Source organism: Mytilus trossulus, chromosome 7, assembly GCF_036588685.1.
Source record: "Mytilus trossulus isolate FHL-02 chromosome 7, PNRI_Mtr1.1.1.hap1, whole genome shotgun sequence".
Taxonomy (NCBI): domain Eukaryota; kingdom Metazoa; phylum Mollusca; class Bivalvia; order Mytilida; family Mytilidae; genus Mytilus; species Mytilus trossulus.
The window spans coordinates 80,084,381-80,098,814 of NC_086379.1; the positions used below are offsets into that span (position 1 = coordinate 80,084,381).

General features: G+C 29.8%; 1 protein-coding gene across 5 annotated transcripts in view; it reads left to right on the forward strand.

Annotated features, from left to right (window-relative positions):
• The window catches only part of LOC134725942 (netrin receptor UNC5C-like), an 86,784-nt gene that overhangs the window by 60,569 nt on the left and 11,781 nt on the right, over window positions 1-14,434 (forward strand). For 2 of the 5 annotated variants that reach the window (XM_063590248.1, XM_063590252.1), the window contains exons 7-13: window positions 2,283-2,336; window positions 4,799-4,831; window positions 6,892-7,047; window positions 9,292-9,351; window positions 11,485-11,916; window positions 12,496-12,597; window positions 13,779-13,948. In XM_063590248.1, the coding sequence (XP_063446318.1) occupies window positions 2,283-2,336; window positions 4,799-4,831; window positions 6,892-7,047; window positions 9,292-9,351; window positions 11,485-11,916; window positions 12,496-12,597; window positions 13,779-13,948 (1,007 nt within the window). The remainder of the gene's footprint in view (window positions 1-2,282; window positions 2,337-4,798; window positions 4,832-6,891; window positions 7,048-9,291; window positions 9,352-11,484; window positions 11,917-12,495; window positions 12,598-13,778; window positions 13,949-14,434) is intronic. The other 3 variants (XM_063590249.1, XM_063590250.1, XM_063590251.1) reach the window with 3 other exon arrangements.

The window sequence follows — 14,434 nt, forward strand, 5'->3', positions numbered from 1 at the left end:
CCAAAGCTGCAGACTGTTTCTATCAAAGGAAAATCTCAACATTGAAATAAAATCCCTCTTAATTACCTAACTCAAAGACATACAATTCTTCTGGGATAAATTTGTTTAATGGAAAAGTACAAAATGCAATATTTTGTCTGATAGTGTCTTTATGAAGATATATATGTAATTGAATTATCCCTATCTCATCTGGCCAAAGGATAAAAATTGTGTCTTAATCAAAGTGTTATTTGCCAAAGGTAATCTTTATAGAATTAAGAATGCCCTGGTTCCTAAGTAAAGCAGATTGTTCTTTTCAACAACAAGCGCTTTACACAATTTATTTTTAATCGTTGGATGAATTTTCATTATAACTTTAATCAAAATTGATAACAAACTTGTGTTTTGGTATTTGGATGGTTTCTTGTGCATGCTGAGCTGTATTTTCCATAACACAGCAAGGTTCTACAGATGATAACTAGTGTATCTGCCTCCTAACAGTGGGTAACCTCTGATAATCTTGTCATAAACTCTCATAAAGCTGTTACTGCTGTAGATAACTTTGAAAATTCTTAATTACACAATCATTGCTTTTATAAGATTCCCAGTTTTCCTCTGCAATCAGCTGATTGAAATTGACACCCTATTGATCAAAGGCAATATATTTAACAGGAATTCCTATGCATTGATTGAAAACACTTGAAAATTAAATTTAAAATAGATAAACATGCTATATTTGGCTTTTATTTAATGACGGAGATACATCAAGCTGTAACCCATTCTATTTTTGTGGAACGTATTTCAGGATTAAAAAAGGCTGTGAAGGCAATATTAAATTAACAACTCAAGTTATAAAATTGGATTAAATCACAATAAGGTATCAAAATGTAGGTATAAAACATAGCTTAACATTCTCCCCCTGCTAAAAAGCAGTTGAATCTTTCATCCAAATATGTATTCGTCAATTCTTTAAGACACGTTTGAAATATTAAGGCACCTTAACTAGTATGAGTTTGATCAAACTTGTATTTTTATTCCATATTGAGAAGTTATATCTATGACCTAATTGTGATGATTGAGAAAATGAAATTACTAGTTGATTTCGTATGATTGATGGTGCTGTCAATATCTCTACCTTTTTCTCCTAGGTGGGTAAATACAAATGATAAACTAACTTATCTAGGGAGGAAATTGACAAAGACAAGTCAATTAATTGTTCAAGCAATTAAATATATTTGATAAATTGGTTTCAGGATTCTGGTAAATAATCAGAAGAATGTTATAGATTTTTGACAGGGAAAAAAGCAAAATGGTTTTACAAGCGCTGATAATCGAATTACTCGTGGAAGGGAATATACTGAATACATGTTGACTTGAAAGTTTAAAGAAGTGCTGATTTAATTAACTTGCGGTTTTAATTCAATATTATCAAACATTTATTTGATTTATACTTTGTAGAGAATTGTTCATAAATTGGTTTAAACTGTTGAAATTGTCACTAGCAAGCAAATGTTGATGTTGCAATTGAAAGTTACGTGTTGAAATGAAAGGGACGTAAAGTGCACATTGACAAATCAATTTCAACTGACAAGGCTCACAAATTGAGCAGAATTGTTGCAAATGATTTTCAAGTAAAACACCGGAAAAAAATTTCATGCTTGAGTATTTAATGAAAATCAACAAATACAGTCAATTAAATTAATAGAGCAACTATAAATAGGCATATATTCAACAAGATTGATAGAAAGAATTCGTAGATTTAAACCTCTAGACTTCTAAAAATCCTTGAATTGAACATAATTCAATCAGAGTTTCTTAATAAACACCATAAAAGGTTAATGCTTTTTAAAGATGCTTGCAAAATCATTTGAAGAATGAGAAATAGTGCAGACACAAGCAAATGGACTTGTCAATCAATGGCTAACCTCTAATTCTAAGGTGAGGCTAATTACAGCTTCCTAGAGTACTTTACCGATCATTGCCATTTCTTATTCTAAACTCAGTTATGACAAGTATGCAGAAAATTACTTAATGAATTCAAAGATTATCTGCAGTTTCAATTCTTTTCAAGAATAAAAAGTTTAAATTTGAAAGGCACCATCATTTTGTTGTAAGTGAGTGCATTTGATTATAGATTTGTGTTGTTCCAGTGTGTCATCTCTTGTTATGGTACTTCATAATGATCTTGATTGCTTTTCAAGTGTCTGCGGTTTTAATGATTGTTTCATGCGGTTTAAATATCTGTTAGGGCTAGGGAATACCTATACAGGAGAGATAACTGGTTTACTGCATTATTATTACAGGAAGGCCAAGGTTACCAGTAGGGTCAAGTACTCTGTCTGACACCAGTGATAGTGGTAAGGGAACTCAGTCCGTATTCTAACAATGCACAACTAGGCATGAAAAATCTAAACTCAAGTGTATAGAAAATTATGTTCATGAATGTTATTCTTCAAATTTACAGAATTATAATTTATGAGATACTTCTTCAAATTTAGACATAATAAGAACTATCATAGTGTGGTGTACTTTCAAAAGATGTATGATATAGAAAATTAAAAAGAAACTTGAGCATCAATTTTGTAACAGCGAAAGTACTTTGAATCAGAGTTTAATTCTCAAGAAAAGAGGTTAGGTTTTGAAATGTATTTTTGAAGTTTTTGTTACTCAATAACATTAATGAACAATTTATCTAATTGATTATTTAAGCATGGCGTGACCCCATAATAATAATACAAGTTTTAAACTTTGCTTACTAATTAAAGAAAACGTGCTTCCAATATCCCACCCTGTATTATGTAATATTTGTACTATGATGAAAGTTCAAAGCTTTATTTTGATCTAGCAATATCAATTTTTTTTAATAAAAATGATTTATGATTTATTTGAACTTTATTATTTTTAGAATAATTTTGTAACAAATTGTAACTAGGTAGAAAAAGTGACACATCTGTTTACTTTATATCCTTATTCTACTAGAAAAAGTTGTACTAGAAAAATCCTTGTATAGTTGTTGGTACCTAACAATGTTATTTATCCAAGCTAATATGATCAAATAAAGCCCCTTCAACAAAACTTGTGTCTGATGACAGTTGCATGTAATTTTCAGTACCTTATTCACTGCATTGTACTATTTATAATCAATATCCCTGATTGCATGTCATAAGTAGGATATATAATCACTAACTATCACAGTCACACATATAGTCTTTATTGTAATTAATGAATTACTAAGTGAACATTGTGATGAAGTTATGACATAAATATACTTTGCCATAATCTATTTGTCACATTGTGTTAGTCTTACATACATTGACCAGAATTCTCCCAAACTAATTGTATTTTGTATATTGATGGTTGTAAATGGTGTATTGTATCATAGCACTGCATTGATTTGTACAAAAGTTTTGCTATGAAACTGTTTCAATGCTGGAGTATTAGACATGGCTGTATGTCGATGTATATTGCAACCAATAAAATACTAATTGGAAATATTAGCATCAAAAGCTTAAACTTTCTAAGTTATAGGTGCTAAAATAAGTCATTATTTTGGGTCATGTTCTGTTAAATTGCAACAGCAAATGAACTGAATTGAATTTCTTTCGGAATAAATATTTTAATGATAATTAATTAGTGTGCTTTGAATTTTTATCTCCTCATTTGTTTAGAAAAGTTGTAACTTTGTGAGACTATATCTACATGCATGGAATCCCAACGTAGAATTGTTTTCATTTATTCTTACTTTATGTTTTGAATTTTGTCATTATAAGGTTCATGTGTGGCATAATTGCAGAGTGTAGTCAAAATGTCCATATTCGTAGGCTTAAGTTACATTCAACGAAGGGGCTGAACTCCCATTTAAATAGTTCTGTTTTGTAAATGAATTTTATACAATTTTTCATGCAAGAAAAGTGCATTTAATTTTATCATTTGCTGAAATTTCAACTAGGCTTGATCAATTTGGGAAAGTTGGTGCTTTTCAAAAAGTTTTATGCAAAGAATTTTGACACTGTATTTGGAGGCATTTTTTCATGACCAAAGAAAATTCCAAATTATTGTAGCAGTTATCAGAAGACCAATGAAAAGTCAATTAAAGATAAGACAAAAATAGTCTGACAATTTACATACTTTTCCTTACAAATATAACCATATGTTACCAGTATCAGAGAACAGTATTATAATATGAATCAAATCAATCTTTGCACTGAATTTGTGAATTTAGAAATGATATGTTGAATTTGACAAGAGACGAAAATAAAGGATAACTTATAACTCTGTTCTATTGTTGCCTTTGTTAGAATTTAATCTTTATTCTATCTCCCGAATCATCTAAATAATAATCTTGAATTTGTCTGTGGTTTTACAACTTGATGTAAAGTTTGATAAATAAGGTGTAATGGTTTAACAATAGCTCAGTGAACTACCACCAGCTGAGCAGCGGACAAAAATAACAAAAGTCATATGATTTTCTTGTTATAGTATGATTTTATGAAGACATATTTTCTTAAATGATATTTATCATTTTAAATGTCATCACATAAACTACACAACAACAGACAAATACTGAATGGGGAGTGAAAGTCAAGAGTGCATCTTTTATGAAAAGTCTTTGTTAAGATGAGTTGTTTATTTCTACTGATTAGCATAAAATAAAAAGGATATTACAACTTGGTTTAAGGATTTTGTTTTTTATGTTTGCAGATCTGAAAGCGATTATTTGAATAAGATGTATTTAGGTCACCCTATTTTCCTTAAACGTTAACCTGCAAAACAAAATGTTATACAACATAGTTAATGTTTACGTCTTTGTTTTTAACAGGGCCGAGAAGAGATGATGGCATGGTTAGACCAGGTAAATTTATAATCCATTATTTATTGGAACAAATTGAGAACATGCAGCAGTTTTTGTGTTCAAATTTCTAATCCATTATTTATTTGAACAAATTGAGAACATGTAGCAGTTTTTGTGTTCAAATTTCTAATCCATTATTTATTTGAACAAATTGAAAACATGCAGCAGTTTGTGTGTTCAATAATGGTTCTCACATGGAAACAATAAGAAATAAATTCTCAGTAAAGATTTATGTTGAAGATGATGGTATCTAGTATATCAAGGAATCACACTCTGTGCATCCTTGGCATAAAAATGTTTCCACTCCACAAATTTAGGCAGCAGATGCAGAAATTTAATCAAGTCCAGGATTTATAGTAGGGCCATGTGCACCAACACTGGGTATTATTTATATGGAATGGCTAGCCAATCAAATTTTGAAATGACAAATCTGGTTTTGTGTAAATTCATGCAGATGGTTTAGCTTGTCATTACTATTACAAGGAAACACAGACATTGGTAAAAAGCTAATCCCTAATTATTACAGTCTTAGAAAAAATACAGATAAAATCTTTTATGAAAGTGACTGTCTTTCTCAAATATTTCAACATGTTAGACAGAAGATATTAATTTATTAAATGTCACATATTAAAAAACATGCTTTTTATGAAGTCATCCATGTATTAGGCACTGTGCACTTCATGGAGACAACTTGCATAGCTTGTCACTGAGTCAGGAAAAAAGATGAAGATGAAAATTTCAGAAGATTGTGACTTTTTTGTTCATTAGCTGAAAGGCTGATTTCCTTATAAATTATTGACCTGTTTGTCATGAGGGCCAGGGTAAAGTTTTAATTGAGTTAATGGAAAAGATATCTTGAGAATGTTTATCTTGACATTAGGGTGAAAATTGAAAAGATGATAAGGGATATTTGAAGTTCATTGGCATTTTATTGTTAAAAGAGTCTTTGCTCCTTTTCAATGTAGGTATTACCAGTCATTAAGTGGAAAAACTCCTCTAAAATCTTATCAGAAAACCTGGAGTGATTTTTGTTCTGGTTTTATAATAAAGACAAAGTTGAATGATATCTTCAATTTTTCTGGTAAAAAAAAGCAATGTATGAAAATTTGTAAACTGAAATAGAGATAGGTATAATACAAGGTAATACAATGTAAAAACAAAGTTTATTGTTTACCCCATTGTTCAACTTTTGAAAGTTTTTATTTGCCTTAGGTTACAAAGTTTAATCATGAACTAACCATTAAAAAGTCTTTCTAATATTTCCTTGATAGATGATTTTGTTTTCCTTTTACATCTCAAATTATTGAATGACAATTAGCCATACTTTATTAAAAGATATGTCATATAAGATTTTTATTATGATAAAATATTTAACGAATCAACACTAAACTTATATAATTTACATAATGACAAAAGACGATATTTGAAAAAAGAATCTTGCCTGGAGAGACATCCTTGAATTTCTGTTGTTTTAACCTGTCATCATAGATGATTTTATGATCAAAGAGAAACTCCTTCTTTTAAATGTTTGTGGAATACTAATGAAGTCCATTATATAGGTGTCTACTCTATCTAGATTGATTTGCTTATTTTTAATGGCAGATTTTTTTTAAATGAAGAATTGGACTCTTTCTGATTAACACTTGCAAAATTTAATTTGATTCAATCAATTATTCAGAATTACGTAAAGAAAAATAAAATTTGTTGTTAAACAATATGCCAAGGTTTATTTTAGTTAAGTCTGTCTGTTTTTTTGCACTTAGAAATGCATTTTGCTGTTTCACTTGACTAACATTCAATTAAATGAAACCAAGACTGAATGTTAAATCTTTGACTGGTTTGTTTCAGAAGAAGATTTATAACGATGAATAGATTTAAATAGTAAAATACCACATCTTCTGCATTTAATTATATCTAATGCAAAGCTTTTAAATCCATGATGTGCACTACCTAATTGTAATGTCAAAACTTCAAAACTTTTACTTTTGATCCTCTGCTAAGTAAATATTTAATTTTGCATTCAAACACTTAAAACATGATTGTTTTTTTGTTTGTTTCAGTTGCTCCAAATGAGGCCCAGAAAGGAAACATCGCCATATATGTTGGACTGTGTGTGTCATTTGCTGCCCTGATAACAGTTGTTGTGATTGTAGTGGTGTTTATCAGACGGAGGAATCGCCATCATCATGGTATGTTGGATGGCTACTCAAGTGGAAGTGAGTTGTCTCCCCCAACCAGGACTCTTGTGTCTTTCTTGAAATCTCTGAAATCTGTGTTACTTGAGAATAAAATATATCTTGAGCATTTCCAACTTTTGGTATCCATGTTGTAAGGACACTGAACTTTTGCCAATTCTTTTATGGTAATGAATAAAAAAATAAAGAAAAGAAAAGAAAAACATAGTCTACATAGAAAGAAACCTGATCACAGATTATAAAACTTAACATTAAAATTAACATTGACAAACATCAATTGACTAGATAAGGCCTCCAAAATCTGTAACTGAAACTGAAAATCTTTAACTTTACCAGAATATTATTCCTTTACTAAGTTTATAACTAGGCTATGAACCGTTAGATATATTTACATTAAGAAAACTACATTTTGATAATGAATGATTAGGTTATTCAAACTTCAAACATTTCATTATCATGTGTAAAGTTAAATCCTTTAAACTCAGAGATTGAACTCCTCCTTCTTTTCAAATTTAAAAACAAATGTGTAACAAATTCATAAAACCTTCACTAAAATTTGTAGTTCTTGCCCAATTTTCCACTTTTGGTTATATCATGCCTCTTTTATTGTATAAAACCACCACTTATTAAATTGTAAATTCGTGAATTAATTTCATTTTACTATCATTTAAACAGCCGGTTCATTTTGACTGGGTATTATTACAGCTAGCCTTTTTTAGCCTGTGCCTATAGTTCATTGAATCTTATTTTATGTTTTAAACCTTTCATTTGAGAAAATGATGTTTTATTGAAAAACTTTGACGATTTTCAGTCTTATTAAAGTGGTATTAGGTGTAAGATACAAGAAGCTATTTTCCTATGTAAAGTAAAGCCATTCCACTTGCAAACAAAATCATTAAATTGGAAAAGCATAGAACTTTACTACTGTTTAATGTTTTACATATGGCCCAAACAAATACCCAAGACTCTAGGAATTAACACCTAAATGTTGCTTTTCTGTGACCTAGAGGGACTAAGGCATTGTTAATGTCCTGTTCAATTTTCAGTAGGATAGACTAATGGAAAAGACTTTGATTGTAAAATCGATGAAACTTCTCGTTAACGACCACCTTTAGCTATAAATTTTTCAATGAAAAATACATTTTTAATGAATTACTGAGAAAGCAATTAATGAAAGGATACAATTAAATTAAAAAACACAAAAATGTGAGTTTATGGAACTCATTTCTCGTAAAATTTGGAAGATTTTAAAAAGCAGACTGAAAACCTATTTTTTCAAAGCTATCAAAAAATCTTGAAATGTTATTAAAATCGTATAATTTTGGTGACTTTTAAATAAATTGGTCCTTAGTTGTCACAAACGTCTCCATTTAAAATGTTCAAATAGATTTTCTTCTCGGTAACGGAGCAAGCATAATATCTTCACTAAGAGTGTTTACTTAAAATGCACAGATGCATCATAACCAAGATATTTATCAATTATATGTAATTATGTTTTAAAATCAGATTACTGAAACATTATGTTTGTTTAGTCTGTTTTTATCCCTTAACACTCCCAGGTTCTGCGCCCATACGATTTGTCAATTTATTAACTAATTCTCAGATCCCGAAAAGCGATAACAGTTTATGAAGAAATATTACTTCATAATTTCAATGAAATGAATTTAATTTCATTTTTGACAACTTAATTTTTTAGCTTTAATATTTATTTAAAATGTTATTTACAACTGTTGAATGTACCCATGCAATACTGCAATAAATTTTAATTTAATAGAAAATGACTTCTAAAAATGGATTATATCCTATAATTTCAAGAAGTTATTTAATTATAGTATCTTAATTTGTCTTATCATCAATATCAGATTTGATACACAATGTTAGCATCCAGTTAAGTCTTGTTTTTAAACACAGAAGTTTTAACTTTCCTGTACTACTATAGTGTTTTTGTACTTTTCAAGATTAAAGACACAAAGCAGAATTTCTGTTTAAATATACCTGAATGGCCAAAGGATGAGTGTACATGACCATTGTACATGATCATTGGTCATAACTTCCATTCTACTTTCTTGTGCAACCCACCCCCAACCAAATAAAAAAAAAAAAGAATTAATTATCATGTGGTCATGGAAGTCTAAAATTATACAGTTTAGCTTGTGAATGTCAGGTCTACTCTTCATTTGACCTATTTATTAATTTATCATGAAGATAAATATGTCAAATAGTGAAATTTATTGCATCTTTATATTTCCAAATTTTTATCTTCAGGTCCAAATTCTCCCAGCCTGTCATCCAACGATGAGAAGAAGATTAATAAAAATGGAACAGGTAAATTTTGATTATTATTCTTGTAAGATTTTATATGCTTGGTTATTACGCAAATCAGTGATTAATTGCAGCTCAGAAATATTAATCATAATAAAAAGTGTTGACGAATGAAGCAGTAATTATATAATCTGCTAGAGATTAGGACAGTTTAAAGGCTAGTTTACAGCACAAGGCAGGTGTTTAATGCATTAATTCTCTGCCACACTTAGTTGACAACAGAGATTTGTTATGGATTGCATGGATTTAGAACCTATTTAAAATATCAGCTTCGTGCATCTACAAATTTTGTAGTCGGAAGAACTTTTTTTGTTACTTTCAATATCCGTTGATAGCAGGCCATGAAATTTTTGCCAGTAGATAGATCAAAAGACAAACAGAAATTAAATTTTCTCCTAAAACCAAATACTGATCTATAAAATGGCAGATGTTTTAAAATTCCTTACTGTTTAATACCTTTGTGCAGCTCAAAAAAGGTTTAAATCTAAAACCATGAAATTGCTAACCTTCAGAGTTAAAATAAGTTCAAAGATTAGATGCAAACTTTTATTTCATAGCTCCCAAGCATAAGATTATTTTCTAACTTCTGAAAAAAAAGCAAATTAAATCAAACTCCCTAAGGATGTTTAGTTTATCTGGTCAATCTGATTTATGTAAATTGACTTTTAATGAAGTTCATTTTGGCAAAGATCATTGAACTGGTCCCCTCTGTTAAAACTTAAATGAACAAAGATGACCAGGTCTATAATCTTTTTGAATGATTTCTAATAATGTATTTTTAATAGCTGGTCATGAACAGAAAGACTTCTTAGTAGAAGGACATTAGCCTTTGTATACTGAGTGTTACAATGTCAATTTTCGTTTTTTGTGTTCAAATGATACTGATGATGTTTTAAACCAAATGTCAGCAAAAACTTGATAAAAAAAAATGAATATTTCTAAATTATCAAAACACATTTAGCCTTTCCCTAACAGAACCTTTTTTCTGAAACAAGACTTAGAATATGAATTCAGCTATTAGATGAAGGACAATAAAAATGATATTTCATCAAATAGAATGTAAATTATGATCAGATAGTTAGCAAGGGTGGGAAGGAAATACTGGCACCAGATTTCTTATCCACGACAAAATCTTTATTAATAATTCATTGTAGTAAAGATGACAAATTTCTCCATTTGCTGATGACACTTTCTTGTTTAATGAAAGACGACATTTAATTGCATTTTGTTTCTTACGGAACTCCATTTTCTTTGATACATTTAACACAGAAATCCTACAAATCTTGTAAATAGACACTTGGGTATCTACAATATGTTGTTAGGTAGTCTACATATTGGCCAAAAAATGCTGTACGAATTTCTATGTGATTTGAGAGCTACAGAAAGTTATAGTTTTTGACAGGGATGATTGTGTGTTATGATTATTGTATGTGAAAGACATTGGTCTGCGCCTTTGACGCAATATAATATTCATAGATCATAACATACAATACTGATTGGTGTCAGTGTAAATATACAAGTAGATTTGATATTGAGAAATAGTCTTTGTCGAAGGTTATAACTAAATACATAACTCTTTAACTTGTAATGTCAGCATGTACATTCTTACAACACAGAAACATCTCTGTATTCTGACTTACTTCATGTATTTTTGTTTTTTGTTAGGTCTGCGAGTGCATATGTTTCATATTTGTGTCAATGTAGTTAATTCACTTTTATCTTATTATTATTTATAGGAAATAAATCTTATCTGATTTCTGTAATAAAGACTGCTTGTCGAATACAAAACAGTTTAAAAAATGACCACATGATTAGGAATTTGTATATACCTTTTGGTACATTCCACATCAGAAAATCAAATTAAAACTTATTTGTATAAATCTAAACAGTCTGTGGTATCAGTGAGAGAAATAAAATCCACGGACAGAATGAAAGTTATGATATACACTTAGTTTGAAATTAATGAATAAGTAGGTTCTCTATTTTAATATGTCTGATACATTTGTGTTATAATTTTACAATGGGCCAAGATGTTGACATTTTAATGATGTGGTAAATAGCCAGACTATTGTGATATTTCACATCAGAATCCCCAAAATATGATAATCATAAATGTCATATAATATATAATTTCAGATATGATATCGGTTCAGCCAGACCTGACACAAACCATGGTCTCTATTCCATACCAGAGCGCCACACCTAGTCCAGAACCACCAAATAATAATCTCATCAGTTCTGTTGAAAATATTTACGACAAACCAGATATAAATTTAGATCACAGACATTCTAATTCTTTGATAAACGCTGGACAGCCATATGCAGAATCGTCTATTTCGAATCATTCTGTATCAAATCATTCGTCTCATCATTCAGCTGATCAGATGTCAGATAAAAACACAATGACAATGAGTGCCGTAGGGGCCAGACCCCCATCATTCAGTGATAGTGCCATGGACAATCGTAACTCAATGATTTCTTTACAGTTGCCTAGCAACATTGATATGGAAGCTGTAGTATGGGGGACGTTTAATCACATGGGAGGAAGGCTGGTCCTTCCTGAATCTGGTATGATATTTTAGTTGATAAAAAATTTTAAATTTTAATTTCCCAGATGTGCGTTATATACTTTGTACATCACCAAGCTTTTGAAAACTCAATCAATAAAGTTAGAAGGATGGGACTTTCAGATTAGATCAAAATTAAATGTACCTGAATTTTAAAATTGACAAAAAATATTGTTATAAATCACTTTACAAAATAGCAATCTACCTTGTAACATTTTCATTACTTTCATTCTTAAAAATTGGTCTGGTTAAATGAATAAAAGAAAATTGCTTGCACCTGGTAGCACAAATTTTAGATGGTTCTAAAATATATTACTTAAGTAAACAAATTATGGTTTTTAAAGTAAACTTTGATTAATGTGAAGTATAATTTGGTCGTAAATAATGTTAATAAAAGGCCTGTTCCAATTTGATAACCTTCAGTGCATTTATGTTTTCTATTTGAAAAAGTTGCAGTAAATCGTAAATTATTGAAAACCTATTTTATGCTATTGATCTTTTCAAATGCTGAGTTTATAATTCTTGTATTGAATTTTGAATTTATAAATGTTATTAAATTTTGATTTCTCTCTTTGAACAGGTGTTAGTTTAACCGTTCCAGAAGGAGCTATCAAAAAAGGACATTCAGAAGAATTTTTCTTAGCCGTTTGTCGTGATGACAAAGATCGTCCCAAATTGTTAGGTAGGTGGTAGTTTAACTTCAAATTTGTGAAGAATCAAATTTATATCAAATATTCAAAGGTTGAACAAATTTGACTTAGTCAACAACTTATTTCCAATGATACAAATATAAATCAATAGAAGACGAGAGCTAATAGTTCCGTGCATTGATACTTGATAGACACTTTATAAAGAAGGAGATGGGGGGTAGTTTGTTATAGCCTAATACCATTGATAAAAACCCATCAACCTACCACAACAACTGTATACCTGTTCTGTCAAGCTCCAAGGAAGAAACAGTTTTACCTGCTGATCACCAGTCAGTTTTGTATTGTATCGTAGACTATTGTTAAAGCCGTGCAGCAGATTAGACGAACAGATCAATTTGACTTGATAAATGTACTTCTATCATATTGGCAAACCAATTTTGTGGCTGTGGTCTCCATGATAAATATAATTCATATTGCAGTAACTGAATTAATCGTAACTTATTGTTATTGTAAAGTGGATTTAAATTGAAAAGGTTAGGAACATTGTGGCGATATTGGTTAAGCTTATGATGTATTGAGAAAATCCAATCAAGTATAATAAACAAGAGATTTATTAAAGACTCTCATGGCTTCTGTCTATGTAATAGTATTTCTGACTTGTTGGTATCAAAAATCTGCCACAACTGAATTAGTACATTGCTATTCTATATTCTTAAATAAATGAGTTTCAAACAGTTATTTCAAGTAAGATTGGAATAGGGCTGTTTTGAAAATTTAATTTTAGACAAATGCCAAATTCAGGTTCTACATCTTCAAACTTGCATTCAAAAGCTAACATTTAAAAAAAATATTTATGCCACGAAATTTCTGAAAATCTAGTTTTCTGTTCATAATATTGGCTTTGATGCTTTTTGTATAGTTAAGGAATACATTACTTAAACTGGTAAGTACAAAAGGCAAAAGTTATTGATGAAGATATGGTGTTATTAAATAACTTAAAAGATGAATATTGAAAAATACAAGCATGTATTGGTTAGCCATCAACTGTAACATAGATGCTTATTTAAAAACACTAAAACATTGACATTTACATTGCAGTAAAACTCCTTTACCTCCATTCTTAGCCAACTTTGATGTAAATTTTTATTTTATTTTATATTAAACCTTGAGTATTTTTCTTGTATATGATTATAAAATTCAAATTGTATTTCAGATCGACAGACAATAATTAGTCCTGTAATATTATGTGGACCTGGTCAGCCCGGAGTTTTAAAGAAAGCCTGTATTTTATCTTTCCAACATTGTGCCAATATGAGACTTGGAGGATGGATGCTGTCATTGTGTGGCAGTGACACATCCCCAGACGAACCACCAAGGTGGCATGTAAGTCATCAGATCATATAGATGTTCAACTTCTTTTTTTCTGTTTCAGAGTCTGAATAACTATGGTTAAATTTGAACCCAAAACGAAAAACAATGATTATATCTCCATTATTTAGAGCTATTTAAGCCAGTCACAAACACTTTGGTGTACATGTTTGAAAATTTCAAGTAAATTGCCTTGCATGGTTAAAAAAAATACTTTCATACAAAATTATTAAAAATAATATTTACTGGATTCCTGCACACTATGTTTTATTTCTACTCATAAAATATTCTGTCTCCTACATTGTAATGAGAAACATAAAATATTCTGTCTCCTACATTGTAATGAGAAACAAAACATTCAGTGTTGACAACACTTACAGAAGGAAAAAATCACCAAGTTTGGTTTTATGAGAATTGTTGATGTAGAAAGACTAGATTTAATGAAAAATTGATTGTCTCATGCTGAAAAGTTATCAAAAATTAATAATGCTTTAGATTTTT